At 43.5% G+C, this 24,780-nt stretch overlaps 1 protein-coding gene across 1 annotated transcript in view; it reads left to right on the forward strand.

The window, feature by feature from the left end:
* Positions 1-24,780, forward strand: part of LOC124595497 (nephrin-like) — a 720,042-nt gene that overhangs the window by 671,208 nt on the left and 24,054 nt on the right. The window contains exon 14 of the mRNA XM_047134264.1: positions 17,649-17,922. Within this exon, the coding sequence (XP_046990220.1) occupies positions 17,649-17,864 (216 nt within the window). The 3' untranslated portion in view covers positions 17,865-17,922. The remainder of the gene's footprint in view (positions 1-17,648; positions 17,923-24,780) is intronic.

The following is a 24,780-nucleotide window of genomic DNA, read 5'->3' on the forward strand; positions in this document are numbered from 1 at the left end:
AAGTTCGGCAACGCCCTCGGTGTCACCACGCACCTTTGCTGAGCACACAGCAAATGTACCTTCAGAAACTCATAAGAAAACAGCTTGTTTAGAACGCTGCGTGACGCTGCTCTGACCTCCATCGTAATGCGTTAAAAGAAAGAGCGAAATGTAGGTAATACGGGCTATGATGAACTTCCCATCGAGTGAGTCTTACAGCTCACTTGAACTTCTGAGCTATGGCCTTTCTAGCGCGTGTCCACACCTTGGTGTTTGTAGCGTTGCTAAGCCCGTGAGCGCACTGCAGGCGTTACACAGAAAACTTCTGGGCACCTTTAAATCAAAATTTAAAATTGTACGTTGGAATGGGAGGCAGTTACGAGGGTTCGAGAAAGTGATGCTTTAATTTGGTCATGCAGTGTATTTGAGAAAGTCATGTAGTTAGTTAACCAGTATTGAAGCGTATAGACACATTATAAAACGTTTTTCACAGTTGACATCACTAAATAATTGATTTAAATACGTACGGCGAGTGAATGAATTTGAAGTAGAGTATGACAATATCAGTTGGCAGAGATATTTTGACTCGAAGGTTTAACTGATATATAAATGTACCTAAATATGAACAATTACTAACTGAAATCGGTAATTTCCACCACGTCCTATCTGCATTATCTGAATTCCTCAGAGATTATTACAGAACGCTTTGCGAATAGCACACCTAGGTGGAAGGGCATCGCGGAGTAGAGCCTGAGAGAAGCAGCGGGGACCACGTAATTTTACTTAATATCTTTCTCCATTGAATAGTCTGACAACGTAGCGGGCGAAGTAGTATACAGATCCCACCGTATAAAGAGAGCAACTAGTGACGGGATGACATTGGAGGTTTTTGTGTGACGAACACACATCCCACGAAAGGTTGCTGCCTTTCAGTGCATGTCCCATGGCACACGCTTTTGTGATAAGTGTTTTTCGTTAATGATATTTTTGTTTCTCGAGCTATAGCTTGATGCGTGCATATTTCATTTCGAATGTAATGTAACAGAAGGAATAACAGACCCTAGATCTGCAGCAGCCGTCAATCGCGACATAACGGAATATCACACCTTTCTTAAACTTGTGTCCTTAATTACAAGTTAAAATATGCTCTATCTCACATAAATCCCAATAAAACTCCATCTCCCATGAAGTATTAAAATAAATTCATAGAACCGCACATCCCATATTATTTTCATCTCACCTTGACTTCTCATATCCTGCTGAAAATATTCCAGCTACCTTTCGGTCACGTACATATCTTACATTCCTTACATATCCTTTTCTCAGAAAGCTCTGCATCATAAAAACTTTATGAAAGAGAAAAGAACCAGAAAATTAAAAATAAAACAGTGACATCTGCTTTCCTTGGCGGTATAAATATAAATCCATTAGAATGTTACATACCATGATAATTCTTACGATGCGTTTTGTTAGCATCTCAGCCTTTCGACATATGAACATTGTACTTTGGTGATACTTCTACTTAAGAAAAGATTCTACGTAAAAGCATTGTATTAAATCCTAGAGAAATGTCCAATAGAATTCGGATTTCTGAAACTGGGGTCCCTTGCCAACAGTTCTATCCATTATTCTCTACAACTGGTACTTTAACAACAAAATTGGTGTTATTATATCATCACGTCATTTTGTACTCGTGTTATTGATCAGTACTTCGGTGGGTGTTAGAAACTTACTTCAAAATGGTAGACGAACTCAGTGGAGATAGCAACAGTAGCTGAAACATTGACAAATATTACAAGACGCTGTCAAACACCAAGTTCGGTTTTACAGAAATGTCTTTGAAACGCAAGCGTTTTACGTGCCTGTAACAAGAACTTCGTTGAGAATGAATCTCACTTTATGCTTCGATTAGTCGTGGTGATGCCGAGCATACAAATTTTTCATAATTTCTCTTATAATACGGCAGTTCCTGCGTATCACAGTAAGAAATATCGCGTATCAGAGGATGACTGCACGAAAACTACAGTACATACAGAAAATTTACACGTATCAGCGGACAGAGCATTTCTCCAAGTTTTTAACTCACATTGTGGGTGCTCAACAAGGTCACTGTTTGTGATGCGGCAAACGTCAATATGTGCACGCAATTCACTGAAGCCGCAGTTGCTACTACCGCTGCTGCTCTCTGGGAAGACGCTATGAAAGAGTCCCGCTTTGGAAATCTCGGCACTCGTTGTCTGGCTGCAGGCCCAGAATAATTGGATACAGCAGTATGGAGCCGACGATTTCTCTACATGTTCTGGCACGTCTTCTCCGTAGTGGTCGTTCTATCAGCGACACCTCATCCGTGGCGCGTATCATCAATAAAGACTCAGAGAAATGCTCTGTCCACTGTGTGTCTTGTAATTTGGTTGCAGGTGCCTTCTGAAACATAGGAGATGCTTATCAATAACCCTGCGAATCTTTTCATTGATTACTAGAAAGCTTGTGATTTAAATAAACTTTGTCATACAGGCTAAGTATCTGGTGGGAAACTCTTGATTGGGATTACAGAGCCTTGTATGCTTCCTAAGTTGTAGAAATTCAAAAGTTGTAAGTCCTCCTCGGATCAGTCAGAAATTCTACACATATCCCTTGGAATCAAAGAAGGCACTACGGGGGTCGATTGCAAGTCCGTAAATTACCTAGAGTGAAAGCTGGAGGTCTGTGACAGATAAGTGGCCTATCAAATGTCGCTCAGATACGTTTGAAGGAAGAAATGTCAGGCACCTTCGGGCTACAAGTAGCCGTCTACTGCCCTGCTGACGTGAAACATTGGAAGTGCCCATATGACTGGCACAACCTCGGACTAAAATATATCTGTCGTTGCAGCTGCTGTTCTCATTAACCCCAATACAAAGAAGTGAGGTTGCATGTGGCAGCCAACAAGAGTGCAATAGCGCCTAAACAATCATGCTTTTATTTGATTTGCTGCTAAACCTCAAGGATGAGATCCTGGCAGCCCTTTGCACATATACAGTTATCACTGTAAGCCAGATTCAAGCAGTCTTTCAGAGATAATGTCATCGTACCCATTCCCGTCTGGGACATTACTGGTGTTAGCCTTCAGTTCTGCCTGTAGCAGAAAATTGCGGTCTTCGTTGACAGATTTGTACATTTGTAGCATCGAACCAATAGTACAAATAAGTACTGGGTCAAGAGCAGCTCCAACCCAGGTTGCATTGTTGCCAAATATATTCAAGACGGCGGATCCAAGATGTTGGTGAGAGATGTGGCAACATCGCAATGCCGTCATGGAGGGATATTCAAAAATTGGAGGGAAGGTAGGTCAATTGAGCTACCTTCACTAACCTAACACGCTCCCCACCCGTCAACTTCCCCCTCCCCTCTCCCTCAAAATGGCGGGAAGTTTAAATTTTGGCAGAAAAAAGGTCAATTGGGCTTTCTAAACTAACCTGAGAAAATGGCAGAAAAAATGGTCACTTGGGCTACCTGCACTCATCTCATTCGTTTGACCACCACCTCTTCCTTGGAATTAGCAAGAAAGTGACTCAACCTGGGTCCAGTAGCTGGATAGTATGGACATAAGTCTTTAATTTGCAGGCAGTCTTTATTTAAATAACCTGAGGCAGTAGCTCCATCGATACTCTTCACAATGAGGTACGGAGTCCAACTGACCTAGTACTCAGTACTGCCACCAGAGAGTGCTGTCGTCCCATGGCGGTCAATGTCGAGTTTCTGGAGAGAGGAAGGAGTGTACTTTATTTATTTTGGAACAATTTATTTAGGGACGGATTTCACATAGTTCATTTATTACACAAACAAAACACTCGCCCTAGCGTGCTTGGAGTCACAATAAACAGCCTAAAGACCAGCAAACTACTCGTAAATTATCGAAATAATGCAGTCCGTTGATGGTACATTGATGTACAGACAAGCAGTCAACTCGAAATTTACCGAAATAATGAATCGCAGACCCAACAGACCTGCAAACTACACGTAAATCACCGAAAAAATGCATGTAAATCGCTCTGCAGACATGCTCACTAATTATAAACTGTCGAAATAATGTTGTTGTTGTTGTTGTGGTCTTCAGTCCAGAGGCTGGTTTGATGCAGCTCTCCATGCTACTCTATCATGTGCAAGCTTTTTCATCTCCCAGTACTTACTGCAACCTGCATCCTTCTGAATTTGCTTGTTGTATTCATCTCTTGGTCTCCAACTACGATTTTTACCCTCGACGCTGCGCACCAATGCTAAATTGGTGATTCCTTGATGCCTCACAACATGTCCTACCAACCGATCCCTACTTCCAGTCAGGTTGTGCCACAAATTTCTCTTCTCTCCAATTCTATTCAATACCTCCTCATTAGTTATGTGATCTACCCATGTAACATTCAGCATTCTTCTGTAGCACCACCTTTCGAAAGCTTCTATTCTCTTCTTGTCTGAAGTATTTATCGTTCGCATTACACTTTCATAGATGGTTACATTCCATACAAATACCTTCAGAAACGACTTCCTGACTCTTAAATCTATACTCGATGTTAACAAACTTCTCTTCTTCAGAAACACTTTCCTTGCCATTGCCAGTCTACATTTTATATCATCTCTACTTCGACCATCATGAGTTATTTTGCTCCCTAAATAGCAAAACTAATGTCCTACTTTAAGTATCGCATTACCTGACCTAATTCTCGCAGCATCACGCGACTTAATTCGACTCCATTCCATTAGCCTGATTTTGCTTTTGTTGATGTTCATCTTATATCCTCCATTCAAGACACTGTCAATTCCGATCAGCTGCTCTTCCAGGTCCATTGCTGTCTCTGACAAAATTACAATGTCATCAGCGAACATGAAAGTTATTATTTGTTCTCCATGGATTTTAATTCCTCACCTAATTTTTCTTTTGTTTCCTTTACTGCTTGCTGAATATGCAGCTTGTCTACTGCTGGGGTCTTGATATGGTACTGTGTGAAGAGTTCGACAGAGCATGGAAAGACCTAAGACTTTCCATGCTCTGTCAAACTCTTCACACAGTACCTTATCTCTCATTTCATCTTCATCTATGTACTCTTCCATTTCTATAATATTGTCCTCAAGAACATCGCCCTTGTGTAGAACCTCTATATACTCCTTCCACCTTTCTTCTTTCCCTTCTTTGCTTAGAACTGGATTTCCATATGAGCTCTTGATATTCACGTACGTGGTTCTCTTTTCTCCAAAGGTCTCTTTAATTTTCCTGTAGGCAGTATATACCTTACCCCTAGTGATATGCGCCTCACCATCCTTACATTTGTCCTCTAGCCATATCTGCTTAGCAATTTTGAACTTCCTGTCGATCTCATTTTTTGAGAGGTTTGTATTCCTTTTTGCCTGCTTTATTTACTGCATTTTTGTATTTTCTCCTTTCATCAATTAAATCCAATATCTCTTTTGTTACCCAAGGATTTCTACTAGCCCTCGTCTTTTTACCTACTTGATCCACTGCTACCTTCACTATTTCATCTCTCAAAGCTACCCATTCTTCTTCTACTGTATTTCTTTCTCCTATTCTTGTCAATCCTTCCATAATTATCTCTCTGAAGCTCTCTACAACCTCTTGTTCTTTCAGTTTATCCATGTCCCATCTCCTCAAATTCTCACCTTTTTGCAGTTTCTTCACTTTTAATCTACAGTTCATAACCAATAGATTGTGGCCGGAGTCGACATATGCCCCTGTAAATGTCTTGCAATTTAAAACCTGGTTCCTGAATCTCTGTCTTACCATTATACACTCCTGGAAATTGAAATAAGAACACCGTGAATTCATTGTCCCAGGAAGGGGAAACTTTATTGACACATTCCTGGGGTCAGATACATCACATGATCACACTGACAGAACCACAGGCACATAGACACAGGCAACAGAGCATGCACAATGTCGGCACTAGTACAGTGTATATCCACCTTTCGCAGCAATGCAGGCTGCTATTCTCCCATGGAGACGATCGTAGAGATGCTGGATGTAGTCCTGTGGAACGGCTTGCCATGCCATTTCCACCTGGCGCCTCAGTTGGACCAGCATTCGTGCTGGACGTGCAGACCGCGTGAGACGACGCTTCATCCAGTCCCAAACATGCTCAATGGGGGACAGATCCGGAGATCTTGCTGGCCAGGGTAGTTGACTTACACCTTCTAGAGCACGTTGGGTGGCACGGGATACATGCGGACGTGCATTGTCCTGTTGGAACAGCAAGTTCCCTTGCCGGTCTAGGAATGGTAGAACGATGGGTTCGATGACGGTTTGGATGTACTGTGCACTATTCAGTGTCCCCTCGACGATCACCAGTGGTGTACGGCCAGTGTAGGAGATCGCCCCCCACACCATGATGCCGGGTGTTGGCCCTGTGTGCCACAGTCGTATGCAGTCCTGATTGTGGCGCTCACCTGCACGGCGCCAAACACGCATACGACCATCATTGGCACCAAGGCAGAAGCGACTCTCATCGCTGAAGACGACACGTCTCCATTCGTCCCTCCATTCACGCCTGTCGCGACACCACTGGAGGCGGGCTGCACGATGTTGGGGCGTGAGCGGAAGACGGCCTAACGGTGTGCGGGGCCGTAGCCCAGCTTCATGGAGACGGTTGCGAATGGTCCTCGCCGATACCCCAGAAGCAACAGTGTCCCTAATTTGCTGGGAAGTGGGGGTGCGGTCCCCTACGGCACTGCGTAGGATCCTACGGTCTTGGAGTGCATCCATGCGTCGCTGCGGTCCGGTCCCAGGTCGACGGGCACGTGCACCTTCCGCCGACCACTGGCGACAACATCGATGTACTGTGGAGACCTCACGCCCCACGTGTTGCGCAATTCGGCGGTACGTCCACCCGGCCTCCCGCATGCCCACTATACGCCCTCGCTCAAAGTCCGTCAACTGCACATACGGTTCACGTCTACGCTGTCGCGGCATGCTACCAGTGTTAAAGACTGCGATGGAGCTCCGTATGCCACGGCAAACTGGCTGACACTGACGGCGGCGGTGCACAAATGCTGCGCAGCTAGCGCCATTCGACGGCCAACACCGCGGTTCCTGGTGTGCCCGCTGTGCCGTGCGTGTGATCATTGCTTGTACAGCCCTCTCGCAGTGTCCGGAGCAAGTATGGTGGGTCTGACACACCGGTGTCAATGTGTTCTTTTTTCCATTTCCAGGAGTGTATATCTATCTGAGCCCTTCCAGTTTCTCCAGGCTTCTTCCATGTATACAATCTTCTTTCACAAATCTTGTACCAAGTGTTAGCTATGATTAAGTTATGCTCTGTACAAAGTTCTACCAGGTGGCTTCCTCTTTCATTCCTTACTCCCATTATACATTAACCTACTACGTTTCCTTCTCTTCCTTTTCCTACTATCGAGTTCCAGTCACCCAACACTATTAAATGTTCGTCTCCCTTCACTATTTGAACAATTTCTTTTATCTCGTCATACATTTCATCAATCTCTTCGTCATCTGCGGAGCTAGTTGGCATATAAACTTGTACTACCGTAGTAGGCGTTGGCTTCGTATCTATCGTGGCCACAATAATGCGTTCACTATGCTGTTTGTAGTAGCTTACCCGCATTCCTATCTTCCTATTCATTATTAAAGTTACTCCTGAATTGCCCCTATTTTATTTTGCATTTATAAGCCTGTATTCACCTGACCAGAAGTCTTGTTCCTCCTGCCACCGAACGTCACTAATTCCCACTATATCTAACTTTAACCATTCCATTTCCCTTTTTAAATTTTCTACCCTACCTGACCGATTAAGGGATCTGACATTCCACGCTCCAATCCGTAGAACGCCAGTTTTCTTTGTCCTGATAATAACGTCCTGCTGACTAGACCCCACCTGGAGACCCAAATGGGGGACTATTTTACCTCCTGAATACTTTACCGAAGAGGATACCAATATCATTTAACCATACAGTAAAGATGTATGCACCTGGGAAATATTATGGCTGTAGTTTCCTCTTGCTTTTAGCCGTTTGCAGTACCAGCACAGCAAGGCCGTTCTGGTTAGTGTTACAAGGCCAGATCAATCAATCATCCAGACTGTGGCCCCTGCAACTACTGAAAAGGCTGCTGCCCCTCTTCAGGAACCACGCATTTGTCTGGCCTCTCAACACATACCCCTCCATTGTGGTTGCACCTACAGTATGGCTATCTGTATCGCTGAGGCATGCAAGCCTTCCCACCAACAGCAAGGTCCATTGTTTATTGGGAGGAGGGGATAATGTATACAATTAATTTGGCGAGGGATTTCAATAGTTTATGTATTACAGGAATACAAAACACTAACCCTGGAGTGCTCGAGTCACAGTAAATAGTCTACAGACCAGCAAATTACTTGTAAATCACCAAAATAATGCAGTACACTGATGTACAGAGACGCAAAAAACTCGTAAATTGTCAAAATAATCCATGTAAAAGGATCTGAAAAAATCGTTCGTTAATCGGTGACTGTATAAATAATGCACTGCACATTCTGCACACCTGTTGACAAAATAATGCAACAGACACATAAGCAGCTCGTAAATTGTCAATAGATGGTGCATGCGTAATGCTGTGCAAACACGGTACAATGATTAAACAGCCGAAAATAATGCTGTGCATAAACAATCATTGCACATAAAAAATGTTATCGAACTATCATTAGCTGTAACGTATCAGCGAATTGCCCCCCTACAAAACTCCAAGGTGGCATGCTGGATGATGCACTCATGCTCAACCCATACACGAGATGCCTCTGGGCTGCATGCTCATGTTTACTGTTGCTGGCATGATGCCTCTCTGTCTGCAGTCCAGCAGAGACCTTATTGCCGAGCGGCTCCCCATTGCAGGCGCAGATGAAAGGTTGTTAGTGTTTCTCAGTGTTCTAGTGATGTCACATGGCTATGTAAATATGAGCCAAGTCTACCTCTCGGAAATTGTAAAGTGCCACAGAAATAGTGACGGTCTGTTTTGTAGGAGCTTTCGTGATGTCTCAGCTTGTCTGCATGGAAGGTCTTGTCCTAACTAACCCTGTTTTCCGAAAATAGCCTAGAATAACGCCGAATGCATTCCTCTTGATGGTCCTAACGTGGCTCCCCGACCATCACATGTTACCGTTCCTGGAAATTGTTAAGACCTGCTTTCATATAAAATTTTCTGAAATGTGAACGTTCTCACTGCTATGAGGAGGCTCCTATGTCCCAACACAAATGATGCCTTGCGAATGAATGGGGCATTCTGATCAGCTCGTTGAGACCAGTAGGAGGAATGCATTCGGCGGTGTTCCAGGCAATTTTTGTAAACAGGTTCTGTTAGGACAAGAATTTCCGTGCAGAGAAACTGAGATATCACGAAAGCTCCTACAAAACCGACCATTAACTATTTCTGAGGCACGTTATGATTTCCGAAAGGTAGACTTGGCTCTTATTTACATAGTCATTTGACATCAGTAGAACACTGAGAAATTTTAGTTGCGCTAGCGACTATGAATCGTTATACGAACATTTAGCGGCGATGTGTCAGCCACGCTGAGCAGGTAAACATGCTCACAGCTAGACGCATCTCGAATGTCCCGTTAGGATCCCTATGAACAATGCACCCTGTGCTATTCTAGGAAGGATTGCAACAGATTTCTATAGTGCATTTAGAGAGAGAGACTTGGCTGTCATTTACATAGACCTGTGACGTCAGTACAACACTGACAACCTTTTATCTGCACCTATGATGGTGAGTCGCTCAGCAATTATGTCTTCGTTGAACTGCAGACAGAGAGGCGTCGCCCCAGCAACAGTAAACACATGTATGCAGGCCAGAGGCATCTTGCATGTGGGACCGCACCATCCATTGTGCACACCTTAGAGTTCCGTAGGGAGGCAGTTTGCAGTTACGTCGCAGATGACGATAGTTAAAAAGCGTTTTTTACGTGTAGTGAGTGATTGTGCTCTGCATTATTTTCGTCTGTTTAAGCGTTGTGAGTGTATTTCCATAGTGTTACACATGCATTATTTTTTGACAATTTGTGTATTGTTCTCGTGTCTGTTGCATTATTTTGTGAACAGGTGTACAGGCTGTGCATTGTATTATTTCTACAGTCGTCAATTAGCAAACCTGTTTTCAGATCCTTTTACACGGCTTATTTTGACAATTTACGAGTTGTTTCCCCTGAACATTAGTGTACTGCAGGTCTGTAGACTAGTTACTGTGACCCCATGCAAGCCAGGGTGAGTGTTTTGTATCACTGTATTAAATAAATTACATGAAATCCGTCGCTAAATAAATTGTCCCAAAATAAATAAAGTACACTCCTTTCTCTCTCCATTAGGACTGACTCAGTCCTTCTTTCGCCATTTTTCTCCCAGACCGCTATGGGACGACGGCGCACTCTGGTGTCAGTACTGTGTACTTGGTCAGTTGAACTCTGAGCCTCTTAGTGAACACACTGGATGGAGCTACTGCTCCGGATTGTTTAAACAAAGACTGCCCATTTATAACGTTAGATAAACGAAGTACTTAGGCGATGGTGACTGTAAGGCTTTCAATAAAATTAATGAGTTAAATGTTTATGGTGATACTTTGGTAACAAAACTGGAATGTTCTGGACATGTGCAAAAGAGGATGGGTGTTAGATTGGGGAAGCTACGAAGAGTAATATAAGGAAAGGTCCAAGCTGATGAAAAATCTCTGTCTGGCCGAGGCAGATTGACAGAAACGGAATCAGACCTTCTTCAGAGTTATTATGGACTTACCATTCGACGAAAGGCACCTCTGAATGATGTTACACCAATGAGAAAAGCTGATGGGCCTCCTACTTTCATACATTGTCCACACATGACAATCCTGTTCACGGACTCCTAATTTAGCAGATTCTTGGTGTGTTTACCAAAAAGCAAAAGAAAGCGGACAAATATACCATCAGAAGCATTCTCTTTCTGAGCTGCTTATGAATGAAGTAAAACCAATTTTTAGAGACCTGAGTGACCCTGTTTTGCTCAGTAAATGTCTTCATGGAGGCACTCAGAATACAAATGAAAGTTTCAACCATTGCATATGGGAAAGATTACCCAAGAATGTTTTTGTAGGACTATATACATTAAACGTTTGTGTAATAGATGCAGCGATATGTTTCAATGATGGAGTGATAGAAAGGTTGGAAGTTCTGAGAAATTTATGCATAAAACGTGGCTCTAATATGGAAGATCACTTGCCTGTGTGTGAGAAACAATGGGTGCATGAAGTTGAAAGATTCGCTCTTCAAGTTACCAAAGAACCAAGAAGTCCTAAAAGGAATGCCAAGAGGAAGCTTCAAGATGAAAAAATGCTGCAGGATGAAGTCTATGCTCCAGGAATGTTCTGAGGCACAGTTTAAATGGACTCATATCTTCATTCGCAATTTCCTTATATTTTTCAGAATTCAGGTAAAAATATTTCCTATGGTTTATAAAGCATTGCTCAAATTTTTTCCGTGCAATAGTCCATACTTATGCAGTAGACCTCAGCGTTATTGCAGAATCAACTAAAATATAGAATAAATAACATTTTTATTATGAAACAATTATAAAAATTAAAATGTAAGATGTGATATTGTTTTATCCTTGTAATACACACAATAGGTGGAATTAAATAGGTCTCGTAGTTCTGCCATCGTGTCACGCACATATGGTAAAAATTTCAAATGAATAACATCGGACTAAATGGCCCCTTAATTTGAGGAAGCATTGTGAAAAAAATTGCATCGATTTCTTTGTAATTTTTTTTATAACCCTATGGAGGTTCAAAAATATTCAAACTACTTATAATTTGTTTAGAACGTGTGCTCCATTACCTGATACCAACAAAAGTTCTGTAAAACGTACACATTATAAACTGTGCTTGAAAGTAGTAGCTGTTGATTTTTACATAATATTGAGCCGGAAAAGTACCATGTATCCTTAATGGAAAATGAGAACCCGTGGAGGAAAGCGGCGTTCTTTTCGGCGAACACTATTGACAAAATTTAGAGAACCGGAATTAGAAATTTGACAGCAGAACTATTCTACCACCAGCAACGTAAATTTCGAGTATGGATCATGAAGATAAAGTAAAAGAAATTGGGGCTCGTATGAAGGCATACACACACTCCTTTTTCCCTTGCTCTGTTGGTTACGATTGGAACTGGAAACGAAATGACTTTTAGTGAGACATGGTATCCTCCACCACGCACCGTACGGTGGCTTGCGGACTATATATTCAGGTCTAGCTCTAGATATGTTCCTTTACTGACAAATTCTGTTAAGAACTTCCGTATTTTTATCAGGCCATCTAATTATTACCATTCTTGTGTAGCCCAATATCTCCTCTTTCTTGGTTTTCTCATAGTCCACTTGTCCAACTGAAACGTCCCCTTAGAAAAATTATTGAATTACTGTGTTGATAATCCTCTTACATTCTTTGATTTTCAAACAGCTGAGCAAAACTGAACGTACTCAGACATTTCGCTCTTTACCTATTCTGATCAACACAAAACTGACACACGATATTTTTAGCGCAACGCAATCTGACTTTCAATAATCCCTAAAAAAGAATGGCCCTGACTAACATTAACCTATACCTTTGACAAATCACTTACCTCACAAAAATCTTCGTTACTCCAACTACTGCAATACAGTGAGCGCCACTACTGCCAGCTAAATAAAAGATTCAAACTACTGAAAGCACTAACTACTGATGGGCAAAGTTAGTAAATGAAAGATTTTGATAGAGAACAAACAATGTATTTACCTTAATAGTGTTCAAAAGTCATAATATATATAGCAGTTCATGACATCCATTCTTACAAATGTACTGTTTCTGATGTACACACGTCCAGATCATCCGTTCTCAAAACTCCGCCATCTCTCCCCCCACATCCACCACTGCTGGCGGCTCACCTCCAACTGCGCAGCGCTACGCGCTGTTAACAGCCAACAGCCCAACACTACAATAGCGAATATTACAACAATGCCACCTAGCCACAGACTGCAAACAGCACAGCCAGTGATTTTCATACAGAGCGCTACGTGGCGTTACCAATATAAAAACCTAAACAGCCTACTTACACAATTAACTTCCATAAAGTGCTGTGCTCATTCAGATATTTCTTTCTCGGATTTAGGCCGAAGTTTGGCAGTAGTACCGTTATTTCAGCCAGAAATGCTCTCTTTAATATTTGAACGTGAACAGTCACAACTGCAAGAAACTTTTTTTTAATAAGGTTACCAATTTCGGTTTGATTTAGATCATCCTCAGGCCTACCACCACGATGTAGACGGTGGTGGTGAACGCAGCAGGTGCTACGACTTCACAAACACTAACTTCTCAAGCTCAAGCAATTAGCGTTTGTAGAGTCGTAGCGCCTGCTCCGTTCACCACCACCACCGTCTACCATCATAGTGGTAGGTCAGAAGATGGTCTAAAAGATACCTAAATAGATAACGTCATAAAAAGAAGGTTCTTGCCGTTGTTACTGTCCTTTACTAGTGAATCTGCGTCAAAAATTCAATTCTTTTTCCGTCTTAAACCAATATTTAGAGTTTTGTGAAACAAATTGTAGTTGAAGGAATCGATTCGGACATCGTGAACATCTTTAAAAAAATTTAAATATATGTTGGTATGGAAGTTCAAACAAAGCGTCAAGTGACGATGCACAGAAAACTGCGGAATCGGCATGAAAGTTTTTGGATGAGATAAATAAACTTGTCCCGTCGTTCATCAAGGAATTTGCTTCCAGCTTCTGTCAGGGTTGATTGGGAGAACAAATGCATATGAAAGGAACCTTGGAAATAAGAGGTACCAAGATCAACTGCCATCAGTGCCTTAACGCATTCGTATATAACTACGCCAACTGATAATCTGGATATTAAATTTGCTGGAAAGTTATTTATTGTGCTGCGCCCCCTACGATTTTTTCTCATGTCATTGATCTTGCAAAGGCAGCAGAATATTTACGTTACAGCAAGCAAGAGAGGGAAAGTGGGCGTAAGAGAACTACAACTATGGTGTGAGCACTGCTTTTGCCCAATACATGGTCAAGTTAACTTGCTTTTGTTTGATTCCTGGTCTGCGTATAAAAATCATTCACTTTTAGAGCAAACTATCCCTCCTGAAAAGTATGCGACATTGAAATTCACAACACCTTGAATCACTAGAAAGATTCAGTCTTTGAATGTTTGTTTTTCCCGTGCGTATAAAAACATTACCGCACTAGCTTCCGCTACGCCTTAAAGGATAGCCAGTTTCAGGAAAAGCTCCACGACACAGTACTTCTCATTTGGTTGCTTGCTGTCACATTCCATGTGACGTGTTCTCAGAAATTATTAATGATTTCTTTTGAAAGTTTCCTGAATGTCAACGATGCAAATTTTATGAAGTATAGTAAATACAAAGTGCTACAGGTGCATCCCAGCTTGATCTCTGTACCTCCAGGACGCTCATTTACTGTCGCCCTCTTGATGCACATGGTGTGTCATTAGCCACTAATATTTTTTATCTCATAAATTTAACACATCACAGTCAAATTAGACTCACCAATGACTGGACTTTCGAAGTCGCACTCAAGAGGTTCCTTGTGACAGCTTTGAACATAATGACGTAGTTTATATTGTCGAACGCTTTTCCTATGTCGCCAAATGCTGTGACTGGATGTCTGATAACACTAGACGGAGCGCTGCTGTCTTCATCTCAACTCCAACACTACATGGCAACAGCACTATGATCAGCACTCGTTTCGGCACACAAACAACGTTTCAATGGACGACAGTTAATGGCGATTTTCTGGTCCTAGACGTGCAGCAGGATGCTGAATCTTCGTATTCACTCTCTCTCTCTCTCTCTCTCGCCCTCTCTCTCTCTCTGCGCAATACTGATCACGTTTTATTGGATAACAGTTCTAGATGTCCACTGCATCCAAGTTTGGATTCGAACGTTGCACACACACACACACGGAGAGAGAGAGAGAGAGAGAGAGAGAGAGAGAGAGAGAGAGAGAGAGGCACTCAAGGAAAGATCAAATTTTGCGCTATTTGATATAACAAGTGAACATCAACAGGAAGTGGAGTCATAGCAATAACGTTAACATAGTGTTTTGTAAGGTAAAAATTTATCGTTTGTGAGTCAAGTTGCACAAAATATAAATGGTGTTTCCGTGAGCATATCAACAACAAATGTTAATTCAGGTGAGAGAGTTAGTTTCGAAACTAAATATAACCGGAAAATATTTCCGCACAACAAAACTGTGTTTAGTCATACAGTTAAATTGCCGACCAAACGAGCAGTAACATTCTATCATTTGTAGGTGAAAAGCTATCAATATCCAATAACATATAGAGGATTCTACATAACCCAATTATGTAGAAAAATTAAGGTAACGCAGCAACAAACAAAAACTGCTTTTATCGTAATTTCGTTTGAATAACTGTTACTTGCAAATTATTTGCATCTCACAAAACTAAATAAAGAATACCCCACTGCTTACGGTATAAAGGTGCTCAGCGATATTTGGGTTTATGTAAGAAATCGTTTTCTACGTAAGAGGCGGACATAATTTCCAGAATAAGCTTTTAAATGTGAGACGTCCACAACTGTTTTGCAACATTTTTATGGTAAATAAATCCGCCACTGCTGAAAAATATTTTATTACCCGAAGTCTTGCACGACAGAAGTCGCTATACACTACGACGATTTCTAGATCTCAGACCAATCATCAGATGTATCTGAAATCTAGCAGTAATAGGACGTTATGTCTATGTCGTAAGAGCTAAAGGGGTCATATCTACCGTAGATGGACCATCAATTTGAGAGGTTCTCCGAGATCTAGCAGTAGTAGGACAACTAATACGAAAACGTCTACCGTAGGTGTACGACGAATTTGCGATGTTATTTGAGATCCACCTACAGTAGACGTTTGCCTGTCAGTTTTTGAGGTACGGATACGACGTCCTACTACTGCTCAATTTTAGATACATCTGTGGATGCGGTTAAGGCTCCTAAACTGTGGTAGTGTATAGCGACTTTTGTCATACAAGTCTTCTATCAATAAAGTAATTTATAGATGTGGAGCATGAAGCATTTGTTTACCCTGAACGCGACATCCAGTAATTGTGATCGAACAAGGCCACTGCCAGAGCTGCAAAAGGAAATGATAAAGAAATACACTACTGGCCATTAAAATTGCTACACCAAGAAGAAAAGCAGATGATAAACGGGTATTCATTGGACAAATATATTATACTAGAACTGACATGTGATTACATTTGCACGCAATTTGGGTGCATAGATCCTGAGAAATCAGTACCCAGAACAACCATCTCCGGCCGTAATAACGGCCTTGATATGCCTGGGCATTGAGTCAAACAGAGCTTGGATGGCGTGTACAGGTACAGCTGCCCATGCAGCTTCAACACGATACCACAGTTCATCAAGAGTAGTGACTGGGGTATTGTGATGAACAAGTTGCGCGGCCACCATTGATTAGACGTTTTCAATTGGTGAGAGATCTGGAGAATGTGCTGGCGAGGGTAGCAGTCGAACATTTTCTGTATCCAGAAAGGGCCGTACAGGATCTGCAACACGCAGTCGTGCATTTTCCTGCTGAAATGTAGGGTTTCGAAGGGGTCGAATGTAGGGTAGAGCCACGGGTCGTAACACATCTGAAATGTAACGTCCACTGTCCAAAGTGCCGTCAATGCGAACAAGAGGTGACCGAGACGTGTAACCAATGGCACCCCATACCATCACGCCGGGTAATACGCCAGTATGGCGACGACGAATACACGCTTGCAATGTGTGTTCACCACGATGTCACTAAACAGGGATGCGACCATTATGATGCTGTAAACAGAACCTGGACTCATCCTAAAAAATGACGTTCTGCCGTTCGTGCACCCTGGTTCATCGTGGAGTACACCATCGCAGGCGCTCCTGTCTGTGATGCAGTGTCAAGGGTAACCACAGCCATGGTCTCCGAGCTGATAGTCCATGCTGCTGCAAACATCGTTGAACTTTTCGTGGAGATGGTTGTTGTCTTGCACACGTCTCCATCTCTTGATTCAGAGATCGAGACCTGGGTGAACGATCCGTTACAGCCACGCGTATAAGATGCCTGTCATCTCGCCTGCTAGTGATACGAGGCCGTTGGGATCCAGCACGTCGTTCCGTATTACCCTCCTGAACGCACCGATTCCATATTCTGCTGACAGTCACTGGGTCTCGACCAACGCGAGCAGCAATGTCCGCGATACGATAAACGGCAATCGCGATAGGCTACAGTCCGACCTTTATCAAAGTCGGAAACGTGATGGAACGTATTTATCCTCCCTACACGAGGCATCACAACAACGTTTCACCAGGCAACGCCGGTCAACTGCTGTTTTGTGTATGAGAAATCGGTTGGAAATTTTCCTCATGTCAGCACGTTGTAGATGTCGCCACCGGCGCCAACCTTGTGTGAATGATCTGAAAAGCTAATCACTTGCGTATCACAGCATCTTCTTCCTGTCGGTTAAATTTCGCGTCTGTAGCACGTCATCTTCGCGGTGTAGGAATTTTAATGACCAGTTGTGTAATTGTGTACAGCAATTTTTATATGCAACAGTTCGCCTAGAGCCTAAAGAGGCGCCCCGCGACATGTGCCGTTGCGCAGGGGCCTGTGGTGCTGGAGGCGGCGTGCTGGCCCGTTCCAGTGCCGGTACCCGTCCCCCACCCGCAGCCGCTGCTGGAAGCGCGACCTCCGCCCCCGGTGCTGCCGCTGCCGCTGCCACTGCCGCTGCTCAAGTCCTCCGCCGCCGGCTGCAGGAGCCGCCACGACGCGGGCACGCAGACGCCCCACCTGGCGCGCCACAAGGAGAGCGCCGTCTAGCCGAGCGTCCACACCATTCGCGCACGAGCTCTCTGCGGCCGCGTTTCTGCGGTTTTACGTAAGTTTTACGTGATATTTGTGACAGTAAGCTTCAGCGTACAGCGACGAGTATCAGCCCCCTTCTACGACAGTGAAAAAAACGATCTAAACCGCGCTTCACTCTGTCTGGTCAGAAGTATCCGAACACCTATCAATAGACTGGGGGTCACCATCCCCTACGTTTGCGATCGTTTGAACTCTGCTGCGATAGCTTCCGATGAGATGTCAGTGGAGGAATAGCAGCCCATTTCTCGTCAAATGCGCTAGATGGTGCGGACTCGAGTGAGGCCTAACTCATCCCAAAGGTGTTGCACTGGTGTAAGTTCATAGGCTTCCACAGCCTGTATCATTTTGGATAAAATAATTTGGATATTATGCCGCATCATTGTAACAACAAAAACAGCTAAATACCCGACGTTTCGGCCAATTTTCTGCTGTCCTCTTCAGGGCGGTTCACTGTAAACCGCCCTGAAGAGAAAAGCAGCAAGTAGGTCGAAACGTCGGAAATTTAGCTGTTTCAGTAGTTGAAATGACGTGGTCCAGTACCCTAAATTATTTGATCTAAAGTGTTGCATTGGCTTCAGATCGTGACTATGGTCAGGACAATCCATTTGAGGAATGTTATTGTCTACGAAAAATTGCCTTACAGAGACTGCTTTACGACAGAGTGCACTGTTATACTGATACAAACAGTGACTGTCTCTGAATTGTTCCTCTACTCTCCGCATCACAATGCTCAAAATGTGTTCAAATTCTTCCGCATTCAGCTTTTTCTTAAGTACAATAAGGTCACCACATTCTAAACACTAACATGCAATAACATCACCTCCTCTACACTCCACTGTTCACACTACACGTGACGGCAGGTAAGGCTCTGCAGGAATTCGAGAAACACATTCTCTTCCATCTGACTTACTCTAACTGGCATGGGCAACCTTTCATCACCCGCGGGCTTCATTCAGATACATACTTAAGCTCAAGGGCCACCTCGTCACCTAACGAGACATCAACGCGCTCGCCCATCAAAGACAAAACTAGTGTCCGTGACGCTACTGTTTATGAGGTAACGCGACAGTATGATGGCACCCTTTTTCCCTACACGTCAGGCCAACAAATTATTCGTCAAAAGTGCGTTCATTTTACGAGGGTTGTTCAGTAACAAATGCCCCAGATTTTTAAAGCTATTAATGCACATAGACAAACGTCCCTGACGCTGCTTCACATTTGATTTTTTTTCCGTGGGCAGTGATGTTTCGAACCGGTCTGGCAGAAGGCAGAGCCCTAGTACAGCGTGAAAACGGCGTCTACATACGAGTCACGCTACAAGCAGCGTGCTGTTATTGAATTCTTGTGTGCAGAAAAAGAAACAGTGGTGAACATCCATAAACGTTTGTGTGCAGTGTATTGCGATGCTGCAGTTGATAGGCGTGCATTTGCGCCACGGGCAAAGAAAGCTACAGCCTCAGGAAATGCAGGAACAGATCTCCATGATCAGCTACGCTCAGGACATCCCGTCACAGCCACTGCTCCAGAAATACTGAATCCTGCGGATGCCATTATTCGTGTCGACCGGCACATCACAACTCGTCAATTGGCTCTACAGTTGTCAGCGCGCATTGGAAATGCGTCTGCAATGATCGAAAATCTTGTATACGCAAAGAGGTCCTCACGATGTGTTCCACGAGTGCTCACAGCGGACCCCAAGATACAAAGAAAGGCCAAGTCATCTGAGTTGTTGGAGCGTTTTGAGACAGACGGAGAGGCCTTTCTGTCATACATCGTTACGATCGTTACGGGGGACGAAAGCTGAGTGCACTACTTTGCGCCGGAAACAAAAATACAGTCCAAGGAGTGGCATAATCTTCATAAAACACAAAAGAATAAATTCAAGAAACCCTCTCTGCCGGAAAAGTCATGGTGACAGTCTTCTGGGATTGTGATGACGTCATTCTCGTGTATGTGATGCCAAGTGGGTCAACCATCAATTCACAGGTGTACGTAAAGACCCTGAATAAAGAACCGTTTCCGATGTGTTCGATCGGACAAGAATCTTGCTACAACACGCTAATGCACGACCACACACAAGTTTGAGAACACTTTGCCAAACTGGGTTGGACATCATTGCCTCAACCACCCTACAGGCCAGACCTGGCGTTCTCGGACTTCCATCTCTTTGGGCCGCCTAAAGATTCTCTACGGTGAACACACTTTGAAGATGAAGATGACGAGGGTGACAGTTCAGCAGTGAAAACATGGCTACACCTACAGGACAAGAGCGTTTACCAGCAGGGAATACATGCTCTTCCACAATGCTGGCGTACGGCCATAGAGCGTAATGGAGACTACGTCGTAAAATAGGACAGGAAAAAGACATTTCGATGTACATTGTCACCAAATTGTGACTGATAATAATATATGTGTTCTGAGAAAAAAAAATTGGGCGTTACTTACTGAACGACCCTCGTGTGTTCACCCCATCTTCAAACATTTACATTTATTTATCCGCCGTGAAGGTTATGTTTTTAGTTGCGAAGTTTTACAATAACTCTCTTAAAAACTTCCGTTGCAAACTCCTACAACGCTGTTAGTACAGAAAAAAAAGTTCATGAGACATAAATAAATATTAACTTCTGAAGATGGGAAACCAGGCATCTTTAAATGTCATCATCGAAGAGATAGTGCTCATAAAACTAACTAGTTACAGCTAATTTAAAAAAATCACCTTTAATTTCAACAGCAGCAGTGTTCAAAAACGTTCACAACGGACAAAAATTATTTAGTAAAGTTAATACCAGAAGGAACAGGGAAACAAAACGCGGCTGCGAGAGAGACAATCCCTGTCGACAAGTAATTAGCAGTAATTCTGCGACTTTTGGCCGCAAGCAAGTCACTAAAGTGTTTGAAATTTTGTGTGTAAATATCCACAAACATTATTTTGAAGGATTTTTTTAATATTTGGCAAGGAACACTTTTATGACTGATCGTAAAAGCATCGGTTGATTTTATAACACCAAATAAATCACGTGCTCAGACTGGAAGAGTGATTTACGTTTTTGTTCGAAACGAGCGACGGCAAAATGGCGTGCACGGTGTAGTAAAAACTTTCACCGGTCTGCGACGTGAGCTGCGAACCCAAGGCGAACCGAGTGTCAGCGGAAGTATTCGAGGAATGCGTCCCGGGCGGAGTACAATGCTATCGCCATATTCTTTCCCGCAAGAATTTCTTCCGCAGGCGGGATTGAAAGCAGTCACAGCCGGGTCCGGCCCGCGGGCGGCTGGCGGCCACCCGTGGTGTGTAAAGCCCTTTGGAGCTCACGAGTGATGTCTTCCGCTGATTTCATGCGTTCTTTGACTACCACTCACCGCAAGGCTCGACCGTCCGTTAGCTGTGATAGCTCCATCGACTTTGCACTTCACAATCACATTACCAGCAGTCGACATAAAGAGCCTTACAAAGGATGAAATGTCCCCGACTGACTTTTTACTCAGGTGACATCCAATGACAGAAACACGTTCGAAGTCACTGATTTTTCCTTGACAATCGATTCTGCTTCCAACTCCGGTCACTTACGTCTAGTGGTCAGTTCCGCTTTACATAGCGGTGTCCAGATACTTTTGATCAGGTAAATGATTCACATCAAATATAAATAATGCGTTCCGACAGTTGCCAACATTCGTTACAAGCAGTGATCGTTCTATTAGTGACCATGACAATTGTCCTCTTTCTAAAATTCTTTCCTAACCTTCCCTTTCTAGCTCCACCGGTATCAATATTTATACATCACTAACATCTTCTGAGAATTTACTGGGAAAAGGCAGCCAGTCTATCTATGTTCACTTTTCAACACAGCTGAAATTTAATTACCTGTATGAACTGAGCTCATCGAGGTCCTCGCTTGCATAAAACGTGAAATAAGGTAGTGTTATGGCCGAAGCAATAGATTAGTGTTTTATAAAATAAAATGTATTTGGTACGAGTTGTCATTGCATGCTCAATAAGTGCTGTCTTGTCATTATGCGATGTTCTACATATATTGCTGCTTTTCGCATCCACTTACACCTCCTCCTGCCTTCATACACCTCTCCCTGATGCCCACTCACGGTCTCCGTGTTCCACTGTACGTCTATAGTCACTATGTCCTCTATCACAGTTCAGCGCAAACATAGTGACTCTTCTTGTCACTTCTAAAACTAATCAGTTTACTCTTTCTGTTGGTGTAATGAAGAACTCGATAATTTCTGTAAGCAGGTTTCACGTTTCAAACCAAATACCTTCTTGTATTGTGGGTTGGATACAACTCAGTTCCATTCCGAAGCTGACTGCACCTCCAAACCAACTCCATGTCCGTTCGGAACTCGGAGACACGGCGACCCGGGCACTCTGGCTCGGACCCAACCACGCAGAGGTAGCTCTTGCGCACTGGCCACGACATCTCTGCACAAGGAAGGAACCGACCAACGTCCGTTATGATGACCAACTGACGAGGTCCAGAAACGGCCAAAAGACCAAAATACACGTCACCTGATGAGACGACCAACCGAACGACGAACCAACGGTCGTACCGCTCCATTCTCCTTCCGTTGGACGGTACATGTGTGTCGCCAGCGGTCGGCGAGCACTGCTTGCCCGCACCTCACTAGCGCTCCGTCCCCGACTGCACTGCTCCTCTGTCCCCCGACTGACTCTACTGCTAGTCCGTCAGCAACTGAACTTCTGACACACGACAACCCGGAAATACTGACGGTTGCTCCAGAGATGGTACGACAGTGAGCTTCTCGATAAGCGCTTCTGCTGCCACTCACGGGCAGCTAAAGCAGGAAGTTAGTGACGCCAGTAAATGGAATAAGAAACGAGGCAGCGTTACCGTAGGAGAAGGTGACAAACGAGAAACGGCATAAACACGAGCCGCCCACGGCTCAGCAACTTTGTCTCGTAATGCAATGGGAACAGCCCTGGCCAGGAAAAATTTCAGCTAAGCATTGTCTTTCAGCGTAATATGTGCAACAAAATTGGTAGCTTTGCCTAAACCTTCAGAAAAAAGTTCCAGGAATTCAGTTAGCAAGCTAGCTACAATGTCTTTTGCATTGAATGGAGACGCTGGAAACACATTGTCCTCAATGATAAAGCCAAACAAAACAAAAGAATCAAGACCAAATACGTTCTCACACTCGTGTAAAATCACTGTTCACATATTTGAGGGATAGATGGCAGGCAAAGTACATGTCCTGAGAACGTGAATGTCCTGTCCATTACAAGCCGTTAACTGTGGTCTAGTTTGAAACATGCTTGGGGAACCTAACAGTTTATATGTGTGACGATTTAGCAATGTGACACAGGCACCCGTGTCTAACTGAAATTTCACGTTTCCCACAAGTAGGTAAATGAGCAAAAAGTTTGTTTGACTGACGTATCACTGTAGAAACTGCACTTGTTTACTGTATTAATGACATGGCCTTGTGAGTAGAGTTTTGTGAGTGGGCTGAATTCTTATGTTTCTTCCGTTGCAAACTTACAGATTGCACACGTCCTTTCCTTCCACAAGCGTAACACTGAACATGGCGGGAGGGACAGTCTTTGCGTTTGTGCCGTGTATAACAGCGAGGGCAAGACTTAATTTTGTTCGCCTGTGTAGCTGCCTGTTTAGCGAATTGCGTACGTGGCTTGGGGAGGTTGTTTACTCAGCGTTTTTAGCGCACGCCGTCGGTGCGGAATGGAGCGATGACAACTAAGGACTCAACTCGACAAATAGCTGGCCACTCAAATGTATGAGGCGACAAGGCACCGCAATCATACTGATCTAGAATTTGCACTACCTGCTGAAATGTTGGATCGGACTGTTCCAAATTTGTTCTCTGATTTTGACATCAGGCACATTGTATATGATCGCATTAAGCAAAATAATATCTGAATATAAAGCACCGCAAGCACATTTGAATTTTCATTTCCTTGTCATACCCTGCAAATCTGTTACCAACTTGCGATATGTTTGTTCTGACCGTTTCTTGCAATTAAAGAACTGATATCCAGCTGCTACCACATTCACTTGTCGGTCATAATAATTTGTTAGGTACTGTTTAATACTGTCATAGGCAAGGTCACTCGGAGTGGCGTTAGGAAAACGTTTTTGAATGAGGCGGAACCCTGCACTTCCAACCGTGGATAGGCAAGTTTCACAGTATCTGGGACGTTGTGAGGTACTATATGCGCACTGAACTGGTGCAGCCACTCGAGCCATTCCTCGTCTTGTTCACTAAACTGTCGAAAAGCTGGTATAGCAGCTGTAGTAGGTGGTGCTCATTCTGTTGGGCGAACAGCGTGGGCGAGTAGCTGCTGCACTGTTTGGAGCAGGGTAGATATTTGTTGACTGTAGAACTGAAACATCTGCATTAGCTGTGTGGCAAGTAACAATTGCAGCCGCGTCGCCTGAGCAAGGGGAGGGACTGGAGGGGAGGGCATGTGGGAAGACACAAATGCAGTAAGTAGGTAAGGCAAGCAAAATAGACAAAAATAAGTACAAAGAAATTTTCTGCGACACCCACCTGAAAACACTCATTAGCAAAAACGACAAGAAACTGTTAAAGCAATATACGCCCCTGCAACGTAAAGACAAGAAAGAATTTCCAAAGTTCATGGCCATCATGCACGGGAATTGCTTTTCTCTAACACCTCTTCACCATTTGTGGGATTTTGCCCACTCGTTGCTTATAGGGTGCCTAAATGATGCTGTGTTCTCGTAATGCTATACAAGAAAACAGATAATATTAGTAGTTTTATTTGTAGAAATCAAATTGACAATACTTAACTTTTATTACTGCACATGTCACTAGCGTTCAAATGGCTCTAAGCACTATGGGACTTAAAAAAATGGTTCAAATG

Source organism: Schistocerca americana, chromosome 1 (genome assembly GCF_021461395.2).
Source record: "Schistocerca americana isolate TAMUIC-IGC-003095 chromosome 1, iqSchAmer2.1, whole genome shotgun sequence".
Classification (NCBI taxonomy): Eukaryota; Metazoa; Arthropoda; class Insecta; order Orthoptera; family Acrididae; genus Schistocerca; species Schistocerca americana.